General features: G+C 34.1%; 1 protein-coding gene across 3 annotated transcripts in view; it reads right to left on the bottom strand.

Annotated features, from left to right (window-relative positions):
* Window positions 1-16,304: 16,304 nt before the first annotated feature.
* The window catches only part of SI (sucrase-isomaltase), a 106,199-nt gene continuing 95,958 nt past the window's right edge, over window positions 16,305-26,545 (bottom strand). For 2 of the 3 annotated variants that reach the window (XM_077160951.1, XM_077160950.1), the window contains exons 42-48: window positions 25,997-26,081; window positions 25,862-25,918; window positions 25,014-25,138; window positions 22,421-22,509; window positions 20,067-20,116; window positions 19,621-19,788; window positions 16,305-16,812 (exon numbers count right to left, since the gene is read on the bottom strand). In XM_077160951.1, the coding sequence (XP_077017066.1) occupies window positions 16,744-16,812; window positions 19,621-19,788; window positions 20,067-20,116; window positions 22,421-22,509; window positions 25,014-25,138; window positions 25,862-25,918; window positions 25,997-26,081 (643 nt within the window). In that variant the 3' untranslated portion in view covers window positions 16,305-16,743. The remainder of the gene's footprint in view (window positions 16,813-19,620; window positions 19,789-20,066; window positions 20,117-22,420; window positions 22,510-25,013; window positions 25,139-25,861; window positions 25,919-25,996; window positions 26,082-26,545) is intronic. The other variant, XM_077160949.1, reaches the window with a different exon arrangement.

Consider the following 26,545-nt stretch of genomic DNA (forward strand, 5'->3'; position numbering starts at 1 on the left):
GTTTCTTAGTACATTTGCATCGGTTTAGAGGAACTAGCAACACAACAGAAGAAGATATAAAATGTTAATATAGAGAAAAGAAATAAAAGTAGTAATAATAGTAAAAAAAAACAACAAACAAACAAACAAAAACAAAAAAAACCCTATAGCTCAGATGCAGCTTCATTCAGTGTTTTAACATGATTACTTTACAATTAGGTCTGATAATTTATGGTACTTGAACATAAATGCACATTTTTGAGATCTCTAATATGAAACAAAGTTGTCCTTTGTAGACATGGTGATTCTGAGATCAGTCCTATAGCCACAAGTTAGGGTTGCCTCATTGAACTAGCTAAGTCCCAGAACCCGCCCAGCTGTCCTGAGCAAGCTCAAAAGAATAAGTTTTACCAAGTCAACCAAGAGTGGTTCATCTTTCACAAGCAGCCCCAAAATCAGAATTCTAGCCTTCTTTAAATAATTCAAAGCAACTCTTAGAAATTCAGGCCAGAAGTGCAAGTATAAATATCTGAAATGAAATATCATAAAAGCTTTCATTTGCATTCTTGGTTTGGACAATCCATGAAGACTTGGCAGGTCTGTGATATGGTAATTTGGAAGTTTACAGCAGCACAAATGTCAATCATACACATGCTGGGAGTCTTTATGTGGGAGGGGCACTCGTTAGAGGAGTGAACATAGTTTGTGATACAGCAATGAACGTTCAATGCAGTTTTCCTCTTCTTCACTTGTGTCCGGGCCTTCAATAAGCTTAGTGTAAGTCTGTCGAAAGGATGTCACGTAGTTGTTTTTTTTTTTCATTTATAGTTTGTATAAAATTTAGAAATTTGAATGCTGGGAATGGCTTACAAATTTTTAGTTCCTAAGAAATCAGGAAATAAATTCTCCAAAATTAAGCAAATATAAAAACTATGTTGTAGTAGAAAAACTGTAGTTTTATAGTCATTTGAAGGCAAGATCAAATGTGAAAGGAAAGTGATTTTGTTTCCTTATCATAGAAGTAAAAAAATAACATCTTCATTATATTTTTAACATTTTCTTAAAGACAGCCTAAGCAAATTATGAAACGACAATTTCAAGTAGAATTATAGTGTGGGACCCCCTATAATTACAAGTCTGTACACTAAGACAGTACTAGTTATAAAAATGTATCCAAAGTTGTGGTGCAGCGGTGGCTTAGTGGCAGAATTCTCACCTGCCATGTCGGAGACCCGGGTTCACTTCCCAGTACCTGCCCATGTTAAAAACAAAAACAAAAACAAAAAATGTATACAAAGAATAGAAAGAAGAGTATAAATAGCCAGTGCAGTTTTTGTGCTCCAAATTAACATTGAAAAGTAAATACTTTTTGCTGGATAGAGTAGCAAGGAATACTCCATTTCTACTGCTATGAATCTTCACTTTTAACATCCCTTCTCTTGTAAATTTCTCTAGTGAACCAAAACACTTTTTTCCATATTTACTACTGAAAAATGAGATGCCTGTTTTTAAGAACAAAGTCCATAGTGATATGTGTTCTATTTTCCAGTTAATCTATTTTATTAATCTCATTTTTGAAGCAAAATGATTTTAGTGAAATTCGAAAGCAAACCATTATTCATCTCCATGGTACACAAGAAGCTAAACCAATGAGCCTTAAAATATTTATGAAAGTGGAGGGCGGGCCATGGTGGCTCAGCTGGCAGAGTCTCATCTGCCAGGGAGGAGACCCAGGTTTGATCCCCACTGCCTGCCCATGCAAAAAATATATATATACATATATTTACAAAAGTGATATAAAAATGGATAACACAATACGACATGAGAGAAATCTTAACCAAACACATGGCAAGAACATAAATGAGGAATAAAACGTGAGAGCCCTGGGTGTTTAAGAAATAAATATATGGCCGAAAGCTGATCATTTCAAGTCTGAGTGATATATCAGACAATAAAGAAAAAAAAACATTTATCATGCTATCTAGAAAATTTCCAGGATTATTGAAATATCGAGGAATATGAGAAGGAGCTAGGTAAAAAAAAAAAAAACAGTCAAAGAAACAGAATTTTATAAAAGATACATTTTGGACAATATTAAAAATAAGAAAAACTTGTGAACAAGCTGCTGTAAACTATAGTATCCAGTAATCATTGGATGCTACATATGCTCTTAAAAGACATTGGGAGAAGATTTGTTTATTGATTAGCAGGTCATTTCATTGAACTCTGTGTCCTATGAGTTGAATCTTGGAAATTAAAGCATATTATAGACTAATAAAGAAACTATTTTATTTCCCTAAAAACTGGGTAGCCTATATTAAGTTTGAAACATGCATTCATTAAAAAAAAAAAAGTATAATGACCCAAAGATAAAAGCACCCAATCTCCTCTGCAATCTTTCAAACTAACTGGAAAGGTGAGCCTCAACGCTTTCCACCTGGCCAGACGGAAAGCTCTCCCGTGGAGACATCGTTCTGTGTGCACAGCATGCAGTTGCTCCACACTTTTGATGTAAGTGAAATATCAACTTCGGACAAGCTAAGTTAAACACAATTTGTCTCTCACAGACAGCAGGATACCAATTACCATGCCTCTCCTCTTATTCTTGGATTTCTCCTCATCTTTCCCAAATATATGAAAAATAAAGTTAATTGATGTATTTACTTATTACATATCTTATTTCTTCTTTTTGCTAATTTATTACTCAACCAACTACTATTTTTATTTCTGGCAAATAAAATTTTGTTATTCAGTGTCTATATATATATATATATATATATATATATATATATATATATAAACATAAATACATTTTATGTGACTTAATTTCATGTCTCATATGGGGGACAAATTTAGAGGAAAACAGAAATTTGCACCATATCTATATAGCTCAGGTTTAATTCCCACATAATTACTAATTTTATTTTTATCTTTTACATATTTCTAGTCTTTTTAAGTCTCAAATTATTTGGGGGATTAATTGATATATAGAGAGAATCTAAATTAATTTATGAATAGGAATATCTTACTTAATATATGAAAGTCTTACAATTTTTCAAAATATAAATCCCAGTAAAATTAATACAGGGAAGACTGAAGATTCCCAGTGCCTACAATGAAGCAAACTGCAGCCAAGAGAAGCTGGAGAAGAAGAATATAGAAGTCACAGTTTCGTAGCTTGTCTCCAAAGATGGATGCCATCCATATTTCCCTTCTTACATTCGCCATTCTTCCATGGAGTCTATTCCTTTACCTCCTTGAATCTGAAGTGGGCTATGACTATTTTTACTACAGTTAGTTTTAGCCTCTGCATTAGTTAGGGTTCTCTAGAGAAACAGAATCAACAGGGAACACTTGCAAATAGAAAATTTATAAAAGTGTCTCATGTGACCGCGGGAATGCAGAGTCCAAAATCCACAGACTAGGTTGTGAAGCCAATGATTCTGATGAGGGTCTGGACGAAATCCACAGGAAAGGCTCACCAGCAGAAACAGGAAGAACCTATCTCTTCTGAATCCTCCTTATAAGGCTGATTACAAATGGAATCAGCTGTGGATGCAGCTGACATGATCATGATTTAATTCTATGAAATGTCCTCATCGCAACAGACAAGCCAGCACTTGCCCAACCACCACTTGGCCAAGTTGACACATGAACCTGCCCATGACAGCCTCTTATGTCACTCTCACTCCTTCTTGCACCACCAAACTTCTAAGTAAAAAGCAACTCAACTGTAGTAAAAAGGCCTTAATGATGAACACCAAGACACCGGAGTGTGAAGATGTCATTTGGATTTTCCAGCCAATGAAATCTACAAATGGCTGCAGCCCCCACCTATTATTTCACTCTAACCACATGACACGCCCAATGCAGGTTCATAGATCCTTGAAAGAGAATGACGTTTTTCTTTTCTTTTTTTTTTGTATGGGCAGGCACCAGGAATCGAACCCGGGTCTCCGGGACTGCAGGCAAGAATTCTGCCACTGACCCACTGTCGCACTGCCCGAGGATTAAGTTGTTTTAAGTCACAAGGTTTGGGGATGATGTGTTACACAGCAACAGATGGACCAGAAACTTCTTTTTACTGTGCTCTCTCACTTCTCTGTGCATCTTACTTCTCTTTATTTACAATAAAGCCCATTCGTGAGTCAGTCTCTTGCAATATAAAATAATCTATCAATGTAAACAGATTTAAAGCTGATCCATCAGCTTTTAAAAAAGAAGCAGTAGAACAGACCTATAAAAAGTAAAGAATTGAAGTGTTAATACAAGATTCCCATAAACAGGCCTAGATGCCTTCACTGGTGAATTCTATCAAACTATTTAAACAAGAATATATACAAATCCTTTAAAAACTCTTAAAAAATAGGAGGAGAAGACACATTTCCCTACTCATTCTATAGGTCAAGATTACCCTGATACTAAACAACATAGAGACAGCACAAAAAATTCTAACGGCAAAAGAAAAAAAAAAATACCTTATGAGTACACACAGAAATTCTCAGTGAAATATGAGAAAACCAAACCCAGCTACAAACTTATATGTTAACTAAGTATTACAAACCAGGAGTAAGTAGGATTCACACTGGAAAGTTAAGGTTGATTTAACACTGTAATATACCATGTTGATAGAATAAAGGATAAAAAGTACACAATCATCTTAATAGACACAGAATGTGCGGTTGACAAAATCCTGTACACTTTCCTGATAAAACCAGTCCAAAACCAAGAGCAGAACAGTTGTCTCAACCTGATAAAGGGCATCTATGAGAAAAGAAAAAAAAAATTACAGCTAGAAAATTTAATGCTGAAATTCTGAAGGTTTCCTCCTTATGAGAAAAGAAAAGTCAAAGATGTTTGCTTTCACTGATTATATTCAACATATATTTGAAGACCTAGGCAGTGCAATTAGGCAAGTAAATTAAATAAAAGGCATCCAGCTTGGAAAGTGTGGTAGATTGAGTCACTTCCTCTACAGAGACTTAACTCTTACTCATTTCTTAACCCTGGTCCTGTGGGTGTGAGCTCTCTTGTAAATATAATCTTTGAAGATGGTAACCAAACTGAATCAGAATGAACCTTAATCCAGTATGATTAGAAACCGTATAAGCAGAGAAATTCAGGTGTAGTCAGTTAGCAAAAGCCAGAGAAGAAGGCAAGATACAGATTGCCATGTGACAGAGGCAAAGATTGATTGTCAGAATGTTACAGTCTTTGGAAACATCATAATCTTTTGATACCTTGATTTATTCTTCTAGTCACCGAGCTGTGAACAAATAAATTCCTTTTATTTCAACCAGCCACTTTGTGTTATTCTGTATAGCACCCTAGCAAAGAAAGACAGAAAGTAAGAAGTAAACCATTTCTATTTACAGATGGCATGATTTCATACATAAAAAACTCTTAAAAATAGAACAAACAGCCAGTAAAACTAATAATATACGAACATTAATTGTTTTCTATGCACTAGAAATGAACAATCTGAAAATCAGATTAATAACACAATTCAATTTGCAAGAGACTCAAAAAGAATACAATACTTAGAAATAAAATTTAGAAAAGAAGTGCAAGATTTATATACTGAAAACTACAAAATATTGTTGAAAGACAATTGAAGAAGATACAAATAAATTGGAAGATATCTGTGCTCATGAACTGGATGACTTAATATTTTAAAGGCAGCAGTGCTGGAGGAAGTCAGAGACACACAGTGACCATCTCCAGTCCTCTCCTACCCCCTCCCTTTCTCCTCTTGCTTCTGTGCATGCAGATATTTGGTTTGTTTCCATTTCACAAGAGATCCATGCTACCTGGAAGAGACATTAAATGTCAGCCAGCTCCAACTGCTTACCAGGGCACAGTAGTTGCTTGAGGAATGAATTTTGCTCATTGGCAGAACCCACTCTCCCTGGAGTGTATAAAGCCCAACAGGTGGGTATCAGACGTGTCCTTTCATCTCTAATGCAAAGAGTGGTGTGTGGAGCTGCCAAAACTGGCCCAAGTAGTTGGCCTCCTGGGGAGAGCTGTGAAGCAGGTTGCTACAATGATATGTCATGGTAGCACAGATTCAGGATAAAGCAAAAACTTTCAGCAAATGATGTCTTTATTACTTGCATAGTATAAGGAATCTACAAAGGGCAAATAATCTCTTTGTCATTAACGTAGCACAAAGATTTCCACAAGAGCAGAGGAGGAAATCCCATCACGGCCAGTTTACTGTGGTGGCCAAAGCTGCTTTAGGTCAATGTTGGCAGATGGCAGTGCTGCATGTCTCATTTTGCCTCAGAGAAGAGAAGCAAAATCATATTTTTTGAGTGTGGGTTTTATCCACCTTGTGGGGAAGGGGCCCTGCCACTTATAATTTCTGTTTTAATAAGCATGTGAAGTACTTGTTCCCAGTTTCCAGGTTTAACATCTGGCCAGGCCCTTTCCTTAGACCTGACATCTCTCCCAGGTTGTGGAATGGCACACACTCGAAAAGAAGACAGGAAGAGCAGACTACCAAAGAATGCCCACTTAGTCTGGGTCTGTGACTTTCCCTGAGAAGAAGATGGAGGTAAGTGAACTATGGCAAATGGCCACTTAACAGGTTTTTATGATTTCACTAACAGGACCAGCCATGATGGGACTTCTCCCCTGCTCTTTTTGGACACTTCATGCATTTTAAGTAACAAGCCAGTCATTTGCTAAAAGTTTCTGTTGTACCTACCTGGGTTCCCATGATGCACCACATATCATTTGCTACACAGGCGGTACTCCACAAACTGATTTATAGATCAACACAATCCTATCAAATTCCCATTCGCAATTTTGCAAAAGTTGAAAAGACTATCCTAAAATTCGTAACAAAATACAAGGGACTCAGAATAGCTAAAACGATTTTGATGATGCAGAACAAAGTTGGAGACCTCAAACTTACTGATATCAAAACTGACCACAATGCCACACAAATAAAAATAGTGGGTTAATAGCATAAGTATAAACATATTGATCAATGGAGTAAAATTGAGTCTACAAATCAATCCCAATATTCATGGTTAATTGATTGTTAACAGTGATGTCAAGACAATTCAATGTGGAAGAATAGTTTTTAATAAAGAGTGGTGGAACCACTGAATATGCACATGCAAAAGAATGGCAGTGAAACTCTACCTCAAATCATATGCAAAAGTTAAAAAATGGACCATATACTTATAAAGTATACTATATACTTTAATATAGTAAAATTAAAACTACAGCCCTCTTAGAAGAAAACATAGTAGTAAACTTTTTTCTTAGATACAACATTAAAAGCAAAAGTGACCAAAAAGTAGATAAATGGTGCTTCATCTTAATTTTAAAAGCTTATGTTTTAAAGAACATCATCAAGCACATTAAAGAAAACCCATAGAATGGGAGAAAATATTTGCAAATCATATAAGGGACCTACCCAAAATATACAAAGCCTCTTATAACTCAACAATAAAAAGATAGTTCTTTTAAAATATGGATCAGGTATTTGAATAAACCTTTCTCCAAATAAGTTATACAAATGGTCAATGAGCTCGTGAAAAGATGCTCAACATCATTGCCATGATGGAAATGCAAATCAAAAGCACATTGACAAAAACAAAAAATATTATGAACAAGGGGGATGCAAGGGTAGTTCAGTGGTAGAAATCTCGCTTGCCATATGGGAGACTTGTGTTCAATTCCCAGCCCATGCAGTTTTCAAACAAACAAACACAAGTTCAACAAATGGTGCTCCAATAAAAGGATATTCACATGGAAATAGAAAGAAAGGTGAATCCCACCATACAGCATAAAAAATAATGAACAAAATTTCCTATGATATACATATCACATATCTGTCTCTCTGTGTGTATATGTATAGATAAAGAAATACATATATGTAGGTAGACGCATTGATAAAAAAACATGTTCAGTTTTAAAAAGACACATTTAGCTATTGCTTCATACCCACTAGAATGGCTATAATCAGAAAGGCAAACAAGTATACATATTGCTGGTGGGAACGTAAAATGGTACAACCACATTGGAAATGTGGTTTGTAGGTTCCTCAAAATACTAAGAGTTATCATGTAATCAGCTATTCAATTCCTAGGTATATACTTAAGAGAAATAAATACATATGTCTACATACAACATTTGAGTGAAATATTTATAGCAGCATTATTCACAATAGCCCAAAAGTCAAACTTACCCAAATGTCCATCAACTGAAGAAGGAATAAGCCATAGTCACAATGGAATATTATTCGGTCATACTAAAAAATGATGATATGAGATACACTGCAAGATGGAAGACACTTGAAAATATTAGGCTCAGTGAAGTAAGAGAGACACATAAGGCCCAAAATTGCAAGATATCACTTATAAGAGATTACTAGGAATAGCAAATTCACAGAAATAGAAGGAAGATTAGAGGTTACTGAGGAGGGGGAGGAGAAGAGAGAGGACAGGGAAGTCTTTTTTGAAACACTAAAATAAAAAGACCATTCCGGTTCAAAAAAAAATTATTGCCATCTGCTATTATCAGCATGGGAAAGAAAATAATGCATAAACAGAATGGATACAATAGATTCCAAGTAATGGAATATGATTCAGCAATAAAAAGGAATGAACTATTGATATGTCTTACTACATGAATGAACCCTCTCTCTCTCTCTCTTATTTTTTTATTCCATCCACAATATTAAGCATTAATGGAGAACTTGTTGATCATCTCTACCATTAAGATATTAAGAGCTTAATAACTTTTTGATCTTCACCATTCTTTCATTTACTTATTGTATTAGTCAGGGTTTTCTAGGGATACAGAACTGACCAGAGATATCTGTAATTATTATGAGATTTTTATGAGAATTTTCTCACACAACTGGTGGGACATACAAGTTCAAATTCCACAAGGCAGAATGAAAGCTCAAAACTCTGATGAAGATTTTCAATGGATTCCCCTAGAGAAACTAGCTGGCTGAATTTAGAAATGGAAATTCTCTCTTCTGACTGCTGAAATCGTCACTACTCCTTTTAAATCCTTCAGCTGATTGGATGAGACTTCTCTCCTTGTTTAAGGCAATCTCCTCAGTTGATTATAGATATAATCAGCCATAGATGCAATCAAGTTACTGCTTATTTCAGTCCATGAAATGTTCTCACAGTAACAGACTCGTGATTCCTTCACTAAACAACTGGACACCAAAATCTGGCCAAGCTGACACATGAACTTAACCACCAGAGTTATTGAACATATTTATTATTGTCGTGTACTGATAATTGAGTTAAATATTGAACACTGGAAGAAGGAAGTCAACCTTTAGTCTTTGGCTTGAAAACTCAATCTAATTGAAGTCATAAATGGCCAATTTCAATGCAACAAAGTTAGTGAGGAAATACCCTAGGATAGATGAACAGAGAATTAAGTTTACACTGAGGATTTAGGAAATCATCCCCATTAATTTGACATTGAGCTTAAATAAGATATGGTTAACTATTGAACACACACAACACTTGAGCAATATTATTCTCTCAGTAATAATACAGAAAGACAGAATAAGAGAATAAGACAGAAAGAAGTAGCATTCTAGGAAGAAAGGAGAATTAGAAATAAAATGAGTATGGGAAATTAGTTTAAAATCAAACTTTTTTATAAAAAAATAGGGCTTATCTTTCCATACCATCAATTTTTGTCATGTTTCTCAGTGGAACTTTATGTTTATTTTTTGCACAGTTATAGCCTGGTATATGTAGGTGTTCGGATTTTGATTGAGGGGAAAAATTGAATGATGAAGAAAATTAAATGGTGAGGTTTGTATCTGATATTTGTATTATATTATGTGGCAATTGGAAAAGATAGAAGGTGATGAGACTGGAAGCAAGGTCAAACATTTAGGAAGTACTTAAAAATTGGCCCAGGTTAGAAATAGTGAGAACCTGTACAAAAAAAGAGAGGGGTTTAATGGACTGAAGAGGAATTTAAAATACAAAATATATAACACTTCTTAACATACAGGCATTTAATTCTGGATTTTTGCAAAGTGAATCTCCTTGATGTGATCATCACCAAATTAATCCTCTTAAACTTTCAATTAGATTTGTAACATTGTTTGTGAATCAATAGGAAAAAGAGTAAACATATAAATACATATATATAGAATTTTCCTACTTTATTTAACTGTGCATGCCTTGAAATACAGCTCCTAATCACTCCTTTTGGAAATGAATATAACCAAAATTACACCACGGATATTAATTCTCTACCCATCACACAAACACAGAAGAAATGATGGGCCACTAAAGAGATATAATTTTTAAGAACTTAAATCATTGTGGTTTCCATGGGTATTTTTTGAAAGTAGAGGTCTCTTGTCTCACATTGGACCCTTTGCAATTCAGTGACTAATCTTCTAAACTTCATGAATCAAAAATAAGATCTTAATACCTTGTAGACCAATCTTTAGATTGTTCTTTTAGTCTGCTATAGATATCTAGCATCTTTTATCTAAGAATTTGTATCCAGTAAAAGTCCCTTAGACATTAAAAATTTGGCTGACCTCAACCAGTCCTAAAAATGGGATTAATTTGTTGAAATTTTAGTAGGTTCAAAATACTTTTCATTTGTAAATGCATTTAATTATCCCTAAAACTAAGAGGAAGAAACTAAAGATCACCAAAGTTATATAGTTTACCCAAAAGCATAACATCATGAATGCTAGAATCATAATTCAGACTTGTCTGATTACTCTCATTTGTATGTTCACTGGGTAATTAAATGCACAAAACATATATCCAGAGCTAAAATGGATGAAATAAAGATGGGAAAAGAGGACTTGCCTGCTCAATCTCTCTCCTCATTTTTTCAGAGGGGACTCTGAGGAAATGCTAGGGCTCTGTAGGGCAATGTTTCTAAATCAGTAGTCTACACTTGATTTAATATAGAATCCATAGTATATTATCTCACTGATAAGGGTATAAAACAAAGTTACTTTAGGCAGCTAAACTGTCACCATTTGATTATATCCATATTCAGGGGACTTTTTTTTTAATGTAGCATACCTCTCTTCGCTTTTTCAATTTGATTTTGTTTTCAGTGTAAAGCATGTTGGCTCCCAGAGGGATGAGGGATTAATTGATAATTCATGTTAGGTCTCTTTCTCCAGCCTTTTTGCTTCCAGTCCTCACAAACATGACAAATAACTTTACATGTGGTAGGTTCTCGATAAATAATACCTGCTATTCTATTGTTACATAAACTCTAATGAAATGTTTGGTACAGACATAATTGATTTTATTTTATTATTTTTAGTATCTTTTGTGGATCCTTAATGTGGCAGAGAGTTTTTTTTTTTATCAGTTGGATAGTGCTCTTTCAAAATAACCTGAAAAGCTACCCATTTTAACTACTGTTTTTTAAATTATGACTTCCAGATCCATGAGTCAGTTGCATAGGTCCAAATGTAACTGTCATTTAATGTTACTTTATTTATGTAATGTGCATCATTCATTCATTTAACTAATATTGAGCACCTATTCTGAGTCACAGATAATTCTGAACTCTAGTGATATGGTGGAGAATAAGCAAAAAAAAAAAAAAAGGAAAATCCCTGACCTCATGGTCATAGAGGTTAGAAGTAAGAAAATAAACATATAAGTAATTTTGGAGTGTCAAGTACTATACTAATCAAAAAAGGAGTAATGGGCAGAAATGGACTGTAGAGAACGTCTATTTAAGATAGGTTATTCAAGAATTCCACAGAATGATCTGTGAAAGATTTTGTTTTTTAATCTGGGCAGATATTCCCAGGAAGAATGAAAAGGAATTGTGACTAGAATGGAAAATCTTGACATTTTCTATAAAAGAAGAGCCACCATGAATGGCAGAAATAAATCTAGAATAAGAGGTTCATCAAGTATTAGAGTGGGCATGGATATGGACCTGCAGCCAAAGGCAGCTCCAACCAATTCTTTACCAACCTGTGGTTGGAAGTGAAAGATGGAAAGAATCTGGACCCATAGTACATTGAAAAGTCAGGGAATAAGCCAGTACTAATTCTTCGTATACTTCTTATGTGAGGTAATAAAGTCAGTAGTTATATAAACCAGTTTTAGTGGAGGATTTTCTTTCCTGGAGTTGAAAACATTTTTAGTAAAACAGATGGGGAGAGGATAGATCACATAGGGTCATTTAAGCAGAGGCGAGTTATTTGAATGCTTTTTCCGTAATTTCTCTAATTGCAATGAAAGGCCATGGTCAGTGTGATAGTTTAATTCATATGTCAACTAGGCTAGGTTATGGTATTCAGCTGTTTGGTCAAGATTGCTTGTTACTGTGTGGGTACTTCATGGACACAAACCATTAGTCAGTCGATTGCATCTGTTGCTGATTAGATCTGCAAACAACAGGCAGAGATTGCCTCTCATTCAATGAGTTGAATGCCTTATAGGCAGAATTGAGTAATTCAGTAATCAGAAAGAAGAATCTCCATCTCTTCTTCAGCCAGCCAGCTTCTGGAGAAGTCACTGAAATTTTCATTGCAAATCCCCATCGTTGTGTAAACCAATTCCTATAATAAGTCTGTTAACCTATATATACATGTATCACATCAGTTCTGTTTCTCTGGAGAACTCTTAGCCTGTTTTTGTGCAGGGAATAATATGATCTGATTTATTACTGAGGCAGTAAGTATAGCGGTGTGCTGGTTTGAAAGGATGTATGTCCCCTAGAAAAGTCATGTTTTAATCAAAATCCCATTTCGTAAAGGTAGAATAATTCCTATTCAATACTGTATATTTGACTCTGTAATCAGATCATCTCCCTGGAGATGTGATTTAATCAAGAGTGGTTGTTAAGCTGGATTAGGTGATGACAGGTCTCCACCTATTTGGGTGGGTCTTGATAAGTTTCTGAAGTCCTATAAAAGAGGAAACATTTTGGAGAATGGAGATTTGAAGAGAGCAGAGAATGCTGCAGCACCACGAAGCAGAGTCCACGAGCCAGCGACCTTTGGAGATGAAGAAGGAAAATGCCTCCCGGGGAGCTTCATGAAACTGGAAGCCAGGAGAGAAAGCTAGCAGATGACTCCATGTTCGCCATGTGTCCTTCCAGCTGAGAGAGAAACCCTGACTGTGTTCGCCATGTGCCTTCTCACTTGAGAGAGAAACCCTGAACTTCATCGGCCTTCTTGAACCAATGTATCTTTCCCTGGATGCCTTTGATTGGACATTTCTATGGACTTGCTTTAACTGGGACATTATCTCAGCCTTAGAACTATAAACTAGCAACTTATTAAATTCCCATTTTTAAAAGTCATTCTGTTTCTGACATATTGCATTCCACCAGCTTGCAAACTAGGTTAAGTGGATATTAGCTTCTACCACGAGAGCCGAACATTTCCAGATTCAAACCCTGGATCCTCACATTACTTAAACAGTATTTCTAACAAGTTCCATTTCTTTATCTTTTACATAGTACACTCCCCTTCTCTTTTTACCCTTGCATGCAGAGAACTGATTTGGTGATATTCTATAGTTTATGGCATGCTATAATCTCATATTTGGGAAAGTCTCACTGTTTTTCATATTTTATTTATTTATGTTCTCCTCTTCATTTCCTATCCTTAAATCCACTCTTCTCTACAATCAGGTATGCATTCTCATGTATTGAAGTCCCTTCAATTCAGCTTCTTCTTCAGATTTATTTACTTATATGTGACTCTGTGAAAAATACATGTTTCATTTTGCATGAGCATGTTTTTATATTTGCATAAAGGTAATGAGAAACAAATATTAATATCATTCTACTCCCTTTTAAATTTTTTTTTTACTTATCACGATATTTGTAAGTTCTACCCATGTTGCAATATACAGAATCTTCGTTCAGCTTTCAAATTGTTGTATAGTGTTCCATCATGTACATATAATTTAGGCTCATCCCTTTCGCTAGTGAAAGATCTTGCTACAGAATGACTGAAGTTTATCTTACTTCAGAATTGAGATGAGTAACGGAAACCCAAAGTTCATTCTTGTCCAAATAAGGTGGACATTACATATAGATGTCACAATGGAAATAAAATTTGGCATACTTTACAACTGTCTCCCGTCTACCCTAGAAGCAAGGAAGAAAAGGGAAGAGTCAGTTACCAGAGGTAAGAGTTGCTTAAGAACTCCAACAAGGGTTTGGCAAATGAATAAGTTTGGGAGAGTACGTGAGGCAGCCTTTAAGATGGCCTCATGATCTCCACTACCTGGTATTTATGCCTTTGTGTCATTACCTCCCCTCAGTCTAGGCAAGACCTATGCCTTGCTGTAACCCATGGAATATAACAGAGTTCATGGGATGTCACTTCTCAATAAAATTACATTATATACCATCCCATCCTACTAATAGAATTGCCCTTGAGGTTCTTCTTGCTATTTGATGAAGAGGCCATGTTGAAGAAGCCCGTATGACAAGGAAGTAGAGAAAACTGTGCTTTTGAGTTGACTTAGGTTGTTGGTAGAATTTATTTTCTTGCAGCTGTAGGAATGAAAAGTACCCCTTCAGGTTAACACATTGACTGTGGCCTTGTAAGAACCTGAACAGATAAGCCATGACAAGATTCCTGACACACAGAAAACACGAGATGATAAACACATTGTGTTTTAAGCTACTAAGCTTGTAGTGGTTTGTTATACAGAAATAGAAAGCTAGTACAGTGTGGAAAGAATGGTATTTTGATAGCTTTAAGACCCCCCCATGAGTCAGTTATTTCTTGCCCACACAATGAAAAGTTCTATGTCTCTTAGAGATATTATCAGGTATGATAGTTGTGGCACAGATGGGAGCATAGACTGCTTTAGGTTGTTTGGGAGATGCAAGTATAAAAATCTCATTATGTGGGTAGGGACCCAAGCATAGGTAATCATTCCAACTTCAAATGTATACCTAAAAGTCCTTCAATTTTTACATTTGAAACATGGCATTGAAAGTGAAATTCAGTATCTGATGTATTAATAATCATATCACATCAGTTAGTTTATATTTAAGACTAATGTCTTTTAACTAATTTGGAGGTCAGATTGGGAACAAAATTTCTTGTTACAAAGCAACTGAATCCTCCCCCACAAAATGTATTTTTCATCAAGAGTCCTACCAGAAAATGTTATCTCCATTGCTTTGCTACAAAAGACAAAGTCAATGCTTGTTACTCAGAGGCTATTGAAAAACACACCTCTAGTCAAAGTTAGGTTTATTGGCTGATTTCAAGAAAGGAGTTAAAAATCTTGGAAAACTGTGGAGTACCTCAGTGAGAGAAAGTTGGTGTGGAGTATAGGGGCTGTTTTAGGATTTCGGTTTTTGTCATGAGATATGGGAGAGGGTTCAAAGAAGCATGACTTTGCTTTGGATTGGCTGCTTTCAGAAAGTGATGCAGTTGGATAGGTTATATTAATGATTTTTCTAAAGCTCTAATTGATTTTTTAAAAAAGGGAGTCCTATTAGTTCAGAGAAGAGAATGTTTGGTCATTTTGGGTGCTTTGTAGAATGTTCTCATTGTTTTCAGTACTCAGACCTTATTACATAGAGTTCCTGTTTATATCTTGCTCCATTGTGGTTGTGCAATGATCTTGTTTTGATGCTGATGTTCTGTGAAATTGTTTATGTTCAAAAGAAAAAGACCTTGCCCTCTATCTTAGAGCCAAGCCAACTCCCTGCTGACACTGGTCAATGATTCATTTTTTTCTTTCTCAACAACAAGCAGTGATATTTGGTTCACCTCTGTGAAAGCATGTGAAAGGTGGAACTTAGGGTCTGAGGGATCACTCAGCCTTAATGTCACTGGATACTACATGACTATGTTCCCAAGACAGCTGCATCCATTTATATTCCCATCAATAGTGCCCTTGGATTCCTTGCCAGCACTTGGATATATAATTTGTCATCAGTTTGTCAAATCCCTTCAATTGCTATAATATTCCTTGGAGTAATTTAAGTGTTGTAATATTTCTATCATCATTATCATCATCATTTGTCCTTGTCCTTGTACTCTGAGTTTTGAATCTTAAATAATTCCATTATTACAATATCCTAACCCATGCTTTATAAAAGAACTATATCAAATCACAGATACTAGTTTATTAAATAAATTCTAAGCAGCTTAAGTTTTATAAAGACCAACGAAAACTCTTCTAGGTCACAATCTTAAGAATCCTCCAAATTTAATGACTGATCCAGGATGATTTGTTAAACTTTCTAAATAGAACACACAGTCATGTTTTTTTCTCCTGTGTACAAAACAAAGCCAGAAAATGAAATTTGGATATCCTTTAAGAAATTAATGAGAAAATTTACTCTTCCATATACTTAAATATATTTTATTTTTTGTTTTCCAATTAAATCTACACAAGAATTTAATTAAATATTAAAGAAAATACTGTATGCAATTTACAATAGCAAAAACATTTCACTTACTATTTATAAAAATTATCTGTTTCAATTATATTTTAGTTATACACATATATATTTAATAGCCAGGATGATCCTTAACAAGTGTGCCTAGAAAAATCCAAATCCTGTTAAACTTGTTACAAAATTTGGATCCAGTCTGCATTAACATAAAAAAATATCTTTTTGCATCACTATATTTTGTGTAATAACATTTAAATAGATGCTATGTATATTATATTTTTACAGAATATTAGAAGCCAGTGAAGATGGGAAATTCCAAGTGCTGTGAAACTTCAATCCCAATGTTAACTTCCCTTTAACCATTCAAATCAGTGGTGATCTTCATGACCAGTAGATTTCTATTGGTTGATCCAGACTAACATTATTCATTTTCAGATCAATATTCAATATCTAAAAAAAGATTTAAAACATCAGATTGTATAATCAGAAGAGCATATTTAAAGAAGACTTTCCATATACAAATATTCCCTAAATAAACAAGATATACTCTCTTATTTGTTTTTAATTTTGGTTAATTATTGTTCCTAAGAGTTCACAAACATTTGAGCAATAATCTCATCCAATGAACCCATGTTACAGATAATGAAAAAAATCCTTAAGAGTTGCAATGCCTTGTCAAAGGACAGTGAAAAATTGAGACTATTATCCAATTACCTTGATTTCTTTTCACTTACTCTTTCCACACGACTCTTTGAAATATGGAGTTATTTATAATTGTACTACATGTTTTTCTATGCTTCTCTACCATGAAATACCTAGTCATCTACAACCAAAATTTAGTTTAAGAAATTTATTTTCTTCCATATCTATCTCAAAGGGCTTAGGACACTGAATTTATTGTCAATGTTTTAAAATTTCTGTGCAACACTTACTTTCCTTAGAGAGACTCAGACTGTGTAGAAGCTAATTATGGAGATGGCCAATTAAACAGCTATTGGCAAACAATCATCTGTGGTATTTTTATGATATAATGATTCCACAAAGCTTTGCCATTGGTGATGTTTCTCCAGTACATCTGTCTGAGTCTTCACTCTCTGTCTTTAGCTTAGAACAATTGGATTCAACCACCAAACATGCAAGAGAAGGTGGAGAGAGTCCACTTTCCTTTACTGCCTTCCATATTCCAAGCCCTCTCCCAGGAGCTTTACAAAATGTATTCCCCACAAAAGTATAGCAATTTACGATATATTTGTCACACATTATAGTAGAAGAGTTTAAAACAGAAAAGTTGAAATAATTTTTTTTGCTTGAAACTGATCTGTCATATCAAAACTTAAGCTCGATCCTTTATGTTAAGATTGAATAGCAACGAGTATACCTTATAGCTCTTAATACCATATATAAAAATCCACCGGGTGTAATCGTTGCTAAGAAAATGTGTTAAAAATTTTTAATGGATAGAAGAATTGAATCATCTTTGTTTAGAATCCCCACACCTATGGAGAAGGGCAAGTAGGATAGAGAAAGAAATTTGCCACACTCTACTTTGCCCACAGTCTATGAGATCCGGGCAAATTGTAGGTGCTCATTAACTTTTGTGGAAGTTAAATGCAGGATTACGTTGTTAGTGGTTGCAGTAAATATTTTCTTCTGGAATCTCTGGGGTAATGAAACATTATCAGAGTTATTTCTTAATACATAAAATCCTTGTGAATATGATTGAAAACAATGCAATAAATTTTCTTTATAAATATGTTTTTGTGCTAAGTAATTGGTCAAAATAAACTTGAAATGATACCCTATACGTGAAAATGTTTTTTGCATTGTTCAGATGATGATTTTATTTAGACTATTTTTATAATAAAAATTGCTAACTTTTTCTCTATCGTAGTACTTAATAAAGAGCAAGGAAATACACAAGCAAACTATTCTCTTTTTTTATCTGATTAAATACTAGAGAATGAGACAAAACTTTGTTTTGGGCTATGTAACCTTGCCAAACATTGGGATTCAGTTTCCTGATCTGTCACACAAGACAGCTGGTCTAGATCAGATTCCCTTACTTTGGAATTTTATAAATGTAAAATTTATATAAAATGTCATAAACAATAAAATAAAAAAAATAGATTTGAGGCAGTATATTATCAACTTTTATTTGACCAAGGAAATGACATTAAAAATACTAGCTCTAATTCTGAATCTTGCCATGATTTCCAGGAATAAGGGGTATTTTCATGCCAAAATAGCAAGAAAGACATAATTTCATATAAAAGAGGAAACCCTGCTTTGCTACAAAGCAGCAGGAAGGGCGGCTGTTAAATGTCAACTCGATGGATTGGTCGTTGAAGTCCTGTCCAACTCTAACATACTATTGAAATCTATAGGGACTTAAGACAGTACATAAGATAGGTTACTTTTTTAAGTTGAAGTCAGTTAAATAACTGGCTACTTTGCAAATAAATTTAAGTTTCTTTAAGTTCCTTTAAGATTCCTCTAAATTCTAAAGCGATTGATTAAAACTTGTTTTTATTCAGCTTTAAATATAAACATGTATGCACACACATACTCTTAAGCAGTTTTAGTAATGAAATCATAGCTTTAAATTTGGATCAGAGAGTTATAGCAGTTAGCTATATTCTTATAGGTTGTTTAAAATCTACCTTTTCAAGACCCAGGTTTACAGAATTTAGAATTGTAAAGAAAGTAAGAAATTGTTTACTTGCATATATTTATTCATTTGGAGAGAAAAAAAGGAGGTCTGAAATCATTTATTCAAAGCAGAAAGCTAATTATTGGTGCAATGGAAATTTAACACAAAATCCTGACTCTTCATTTAGTGTTCTGCCTAACATCACTCATACACCTGTATTTGCGGGTGCTAGTAGACAGCTCTATTAATTTTGCAAGAATTTTTGAATATGTTATATCTCCAACATAGTCAACATTTCAATGTAGATATTTTATTTTTAAAAACTTGAGGCACCTTATATAGGGGCTAAGAGTGATTTAGAGATGTAATGTAAATTTAATCTTGCTTTGATTATGTCAGGACAATTAAAAATAGAATACTGGATTGAGATTTTATGATAAATTAAAAGGATGATAATATGAAAATAAATATGCAACTGTAATGAAAAGGAATAAATCAGAAAAACCATAGCTGACCCGTAACTGTATTTCTTTAGGGCCGAGAAATATAAGAAATTCATGTAAGGATTTTAAACAGCTCTGCTTAATACGTATTTTGATGTCACTTACCTCCTTGTCTGCTTCTTGAGTAAATTTAACTGATTGTTTATTTCCATTATATATGAGATTAACCACATTGACAGGAGTCTTTCCTTTTCCCCATACATCGATGAGTCCAAGTCTCATTTCACTTTTATTCACATAGCCATTTTTCAATACAGTGCTTGTCAAGTTGGACTATAAAGGTAAAGAAAAATAGTTCAAACCATTCATTTGCAAGAATAATTGAATATTTAAAATATATATCCACTAATCCAAGTGGTTCTAAATTTATAGAGTAATAAATCATTTATCTGTATATTTGAAATATTATACAGATAACATTTATTTTCAAATATTTGAAATTTGTCTGTATATTTAAAGTTTGCAATGATACTTTATAAAATAAGTATAGCTGCAAAATTACAAATGTTTTTCATACAATAGCATATAAATTATCTCACATGAATACACACCTTGTTTAAATTAAACTGTACCATGGTATATAGCTCTCTTTCATAGGTGTCTGTAGAGAAAATAAATGGTATACTTTTATTTTAAAAGAAGAACAATAGTAAATACTAGTATATTTTGCTTTTCTTTATCCATACATAGACTACCAAATATTATCAATGCACATCTAATTTTTCTCTGTGATAATTTAACTTGTCCCATCACAATCCAAGAAGCGCTAAAATAGGAATGATGCATCACCAAAGACAGCTCTAAAAGGATGGGGTAAGTTGTGATGGGGGGGGTTAGGAGGGGAGAACACAAAAGCAATGTCAGGTCTAAAATCACTTTAACCCAAAGCTTCTGGGAGGATGAGAAGAAGCCAAAGATTAAACAGCATTTGACAGCATTGATGTTGGATACTTGCTTCCCATCTCAAGGACTGATAATAGATTAATATTTAAAAAGGGAAAAGAATATGGAAATAACTCACTCTAGTGTTATTTGAGATAATATTCAATTGTTAGAGATTGCTGCAGGTCAATAGAAGTAATATTCTCACAAAAATACTTATGGGTTTATACACACCTTTTATCTAAAATATGAACTTTTTATTTTAAAATCAATTAAAAAAATAAGCCTAAAAAAACTAAAATTTACTGAGTGTCTACTATTTGCCAAATTTCAAGTACTTTACCACAACTACTATAAGAGATAAGAATTATCAATATCCCCACTGTATAGAAGAGCAAGTGAGTCCCTAAGAAGTTAAATATATTGTCCAAAGTGAAAGAACTAATCAGTGTCAAGGATTAGATTCAAGCACAGGTTTCCACTGTTTCTAAGATTGTGCTTACATGTAAAAACAAACAAGTATGTATAAGACACAAAGTGAATCAGCATTGTATTCATCAATACACTGAGAATTACTTACTTTGCAATTAATTTTACCTACACTGAGATTAAATGATATTCTGCCCCAAAGTTTTTCTCTCTGTACTGAAATATGCATGTTTATTCAAGATTGCTAAACTTCGCTAACTGTTGGATTGAATTAACCCAATTTCGTCAACTGTGAGATCCAAAGATTCCATAACAAGGATGCAAATTATTCATCTTGCAACTTTACACCCCAGGAAAATTGTTAGCAAACATAAAATCCATCCTGCTGGGCCCCATGAGAAAGAAGGACTGCAAACTTTGATGTGGTCCCTCAATTAATGTGGTAATGAAGGTTAGGGCCCTAAAAGCATAGGGTTATAACTATATAACCTATAAATGATAAGGATTCATTTCTTCTACTTCTAAATTATAAGATATTAGGTAAAGGTTTTCTTAGAAGCTTGCTTACTAACATACAATACTATTCTACCAAATCCCTAATATGCTTCATATACTAGTAGATTCCCATTTCTTATGGTTGCAGAATACTAAACATGATTTATTCAAAAATATGAAAGATAAATGTCTTTGCTATTAACAAAAAGTCTATTATCTGTGGATCACTTATTTAAATTGCAGTGAACTGCCCCATGATATCTTCGGTACTACACCGGTGTTTGCTGTTATGACTAAGGTTTGTGTTAGAGAAATATTAAAAGAATGATCTGAATCCCTATCTAGCAGAGCTGTTGAGGGCAATCAGTAAACTTGAACTTCTACTGGTGCTTACTCACAGTTTGAGAATCACTCGGGACATTCTGCTCAAAGGCAGATCCCTAAACTTCTTCCCCAAACCAGTGGAATTTGGATGGGCACCCGAGTCTGCATTTTTTAACAAATTATCCTAGGTGATGCCGATGGTCAGTAGAGAGTACACTACTAGAAGCTGAAAGCTCAATCTGCCTTGAAGGATTGTGATGTAGGAGTAGACATAGACCCAAGTTTAAGGACATCTTCTCATGCAAAAGCCATGCTGAAAATATATTTTTAATAGCCACAAAGCACAGAGACTAAATTTGGATTTGGTTTCTGGATAGCTTCCTGTTTTAGAGACATCCCTTGCATCAATATGTATACATTGGCTGTTCAGTTCAGTTGAACTCATATATGTTGAATGTCTTTTACGTGAATAACACCTGTGCTGGCTTCTGGGAGTAGAAAGATGATCAATACACAATTCCTGCCTGCACAAGTCTCTTACTTTTCCAGAAATATTACCATAAGGATGAACTATATTTAGAATAAGAGGAAAGTTTTTAAATGTTTGCACCAATATTTTTTAAGTTCATTCAATTAACTGTTCAACTCTCTTAGCTTTGAATAATTTTGACAGTTTTATATTCAGTTTCCAAAGTACAAGAGTATGCAACATAAAAGTAGTATGAGGGAATAAGGAAGTTGTCAGTTATTTTTATCTACTAAATGGAACACTCACCTATACTGTCTCCATCATCCCAAAATAGAGATCCTTGGGCTGTCTGATTATCATCCACAGCAACGAGGAGTTTCATGTAATTTTGTCGACTATAAGAGAGGAATATATGATTTTATCAATGCTTGTAGAATAGCATATGTCTCGGGATGATAAAACATCTGTATAAGTTTCCAAAGGAACAGAGTTAAATATACTATCTAAAGAGAATGCAAACTGCTTTGCATAAAGGTAATGAAAGGATATTATTTTCCAATGAGGTAATGGGAATGAAATGAATGTTCATATTTAATAGAAAGTATTGTGCATGTCTTCTCATCTCACTAGTTCACTTACTGTAACAAATCAGAACTGACCTCATTTGTATAATTAAAAGCACATTAAGTTTATGGATATATTTGTCTTGCCTCTGGTAATTCTTTCACTGATCATTAAGTATTAACGTTTTAATAGCATATTTTTACTCTCTCATGCCTTAAGTCTTCCTCATAGTTCCATAAATAAACTAATCACTATCACTGTGATTATTATAAGAATGTATAGAGTAGCTACAAAGTCTTATGTTTGAAACTTGGAGAAGAAAATACCTCCCACACTGTGCCTATTCACACATAGAAATATTTGTGAATTAAAGTGCCTGCTTCTATGCTTTTTGTGCAGCAACTTGCAAGAAGCAACTATGTTTTATGGCCTCATATTGCTAAGAAAGTATTTTTCAGACAAAGCATGTTTAGCCCTGTGTTTTTTCCAATCACAAATATTGAAGACATGCAAGTCTCCTAAATTTCCAAAATAATAGAGTTCAAATCTCTACAGTAACTTGAGATTTTCCAAATAGAAAATGTACACATATATTACCATAAATTTACATACCTATTTTAGTTTGGAGTCACTGCAATATATATATAAAATATATATAATATATATAAATATATATATAAACATATATCTTATTAGCAATATCAAAAATCTTGAATTCCTAATTTTCCAACACATTAAAATGAAACTAAAAAATCTCACAATTTGCATTCTACCTTGTATATACATCTAATCTCAGTACTGTATTTACTGTACCAAACACCTGAAAACATCCAGAAACGTCTCTCTCCTCTCTCTTATTATAAAAATAAAGCTTATGATTTGTCTCCTCTGTGAAGCATTCAGTTATGAATTGCAATACTTTTCTTCCCTTTTATCAATATCAAGTTATAATATCAATATCAAGGTAGAATAATAATTAAAATGTAGGCTTGTTGTTCAGGAGGAAGATAAAGTCTAGTTGTGCCAAATGGGTCTATCAACAGATAGATCACCGAAAGGGTGAATATTGCATGAGAGGAGAAGAGGATACAGGAACTGAACTCCCTAGAATCTAAATATCTAAGCGAGGAATTTAAATAGTAGAAATAAATAGTTTAAGACTGATAAAAGTCTCACTCTTATATCAGTGACAGGAGATAGAATGAACATTTGATCTCTGGTAAGTGAGACATGCTATGGAGTGACAATATCATATAAGGGGTCATGCCAAAGGAGAGGGTCCTGGTTAGATATCAGTTATGAATGGTGAGGGATAAAAAATGTGGGCTTTCATCCTTAAATGGGCCAAGATGACTGAGAAAGAGGTGTGGATTCTCTGTGGACAGCAGTAGGGCATAGTATTGAAGAAGTAGTGACATTGTCAATAGATATCTATGTTTTCATGAATCACAATGAGTCTGGGAATATTTCAGAGGGCAGACAGATGGAGGATAAACAAAGAAAAGGAAAAAGAAGAGATGCAAAGAGCCTTTGCAATGGCATTGGCTTAGAGTTTCTAAAAAAGGGTCATAAAAGGCAAAATCATGTTTTTCATAGAGTAAATATTAGTTCTTTCCACATTATCACAGGTAGAAAGAAAGACGAGGACTTCACTGAAGACAGCAATTGAAAACAAAAGACATTCATTTGTTAATTACTCTGTATAGTATAGACAGAGGAAATCGTTTTCATTTGTATTTTGGATCTGGAAAGCTTCCCTACTTTAAGAAAGAATATCTTGGTGGAAGACAATTTTTCATGAGTCTCTTACATGTTTGCAAGTGTTGCAAACAGAGACACTGATAGTTTTTCTCATGAACTATCTTTCCAAGGATGTTTTTTAGAGCCAAGACAGCGAAGCAGAAGGCATGTTTTGGAGTTTTCTGTGTGTTTGTTTGTTTGATACTATGCAATATAATAAACAGTATGTCTCACATTAAAGAAATTGATGAAGAGGATTGTTTGCAGCCTTTTATAAGGACTGGTGTTCTCTAAACCTGGGGTTCCTCAGCTGTGACTCAAATCCACTGCATGTGCCGCATTTGCTTGGGCCATTCTATAGAACCCCCAATGAGGCCTGGACGGGCAAGGAAAACTGAAGCAAACATGAAACTCACACTTCTTGTTTGCTGTGAGCATTGAAGTTCTTTGTCTTTGACACAGCATCCATAAATCTGTGGCAGGCCAACTTGTTCTTGCTTGCAAGTAGGGTAAAACTCAGACCCTTCTCAATTCCTGTCAATTTCAATATGGTATGGCAATATTTAAATCCGAACTACAAAAATACTTCACTTACCTGAAAAACGTGTTTCGAGCAGGCTCTTGACATGGTAGAATGTGGCCTCCACGGACATGTAGATTTATTTTATGCAAAGGAGCACTGAATTCTTCAAATTGTTTTCTGATACCAATATCTTGGCCCTGGGAACGTTAGAGTTGGGAGGAAGAACAAGAGCAGAAAGAAGTGGAATCATCAGCAGGTTGGGTACACCTAATTCTTTGATGGGGTCCACCTATAAAATCAAATAATAACTCTTTTAAGTTTAAAAATAATAAAAGCACAGGGTGGGCCACAGTGGCTCAGCAGGCAGAGTTCTTGTTTGCCATGCCAGAAACCTGGGTTCAATTCCTGGTCCCTGCCCATGCAAAAAATAAATAAACAAATAAATAAATAAATAATAATTAAAGCACAACATTTATTTAGGAAAACAAGTTGTTTAAAATATGTAGTTGGTTTTATGTATAGCTACTTATTTTTGTAGCGCTAACACACAGAAAATTTGTGGACTTCTGAAAGGTCACAAAAGCTGTCTCTGACTTGTGATGCACATTATTCTTGGAAGGAGTGCATCACAGTTAATTATTATTTTGCATATTCAATAAAAGGCAATGACCTTTTTGTGTACAATATGCACCTTCCACTTGGTTATTTACTAAAATAAATCAATGACTACATAACTAGCTATAACAGAATAAATTAACTCTCTTTTCACTGTGTGTTAATTTGCTTCAGCTATAATTAGCAAAAAAAATCTTGTTTTTTTTAAGTGGAAAGTAAAACAAATAAACATTTATGCGAAGGCTAGGGCCAAGTTCTTATCCATTTATGTATACCCCATTCCCCAGAATTCCTTAGATACTTACTGTATGGTAATCAAACCACCGAGCATTAGGGATGTAGCCTCTTACAACATCAACATTCTGGAATTTAAATACATAGTGATTAAAAACATGTAAACTGAGGAAAAATATCTTGTGAAAAATAATGTGAGGACTTACAGGTTCCAACACGGGAGTAACCATAAATGCTGGACCCCATAAGAACTGCTTGAATATATCCCAGGTTGGCTTTTCATTAAAAAACCTTGACAAAATAATTAGAAACAATTAAATTAAATCAAATGATTTTGTGTCTTCTGGTTAATATAAAATAATTCAAACTACACTTCTGCAGTATGAATTTTTGTAAATTAAAATGAATATCAAACTATAATAAACTCAAAGGCAATTCTATCCCTTGGAATTCACTATGTAGTAGCACAATACTTCATGAGAAAACTTAGACTATGACTAGATTTTCTGACAAAATAAAGACAATTGACAAATATGTAAGACAAACAATAAAAAATCCTTGGAAGTATAACTTATGGAAGTGCAGATATTAAAGTTGCCTTATAGATAATCAACAAACTAAGAAATAAAATTATTAATGCTCTGAAAGAAAATTGTGACATATGTACTAGAAGAATCTTGATTTGGCAATTTCAAAAAGTTTTTTCTTATCCTTCTTAAATTAAAGGCCACTAAATATTGGTTTTAAATGCCCTT

This window comes from Tamandua tetradactyla, chromosome 5 (genome assembly GCF_023851605.1).
Source record: "Tamandua tetradactyla isolate mTamTet1 chromosome 5, mTamTet1.pri, whole genome shotgun sequence".
NCBI classification, from domain to species: Eukaryota; Metazoa; Chordata; class Mammalia; order Pilosa; family Myrmecophagidae; genus Tamandua; species Tamandua tetradactyla.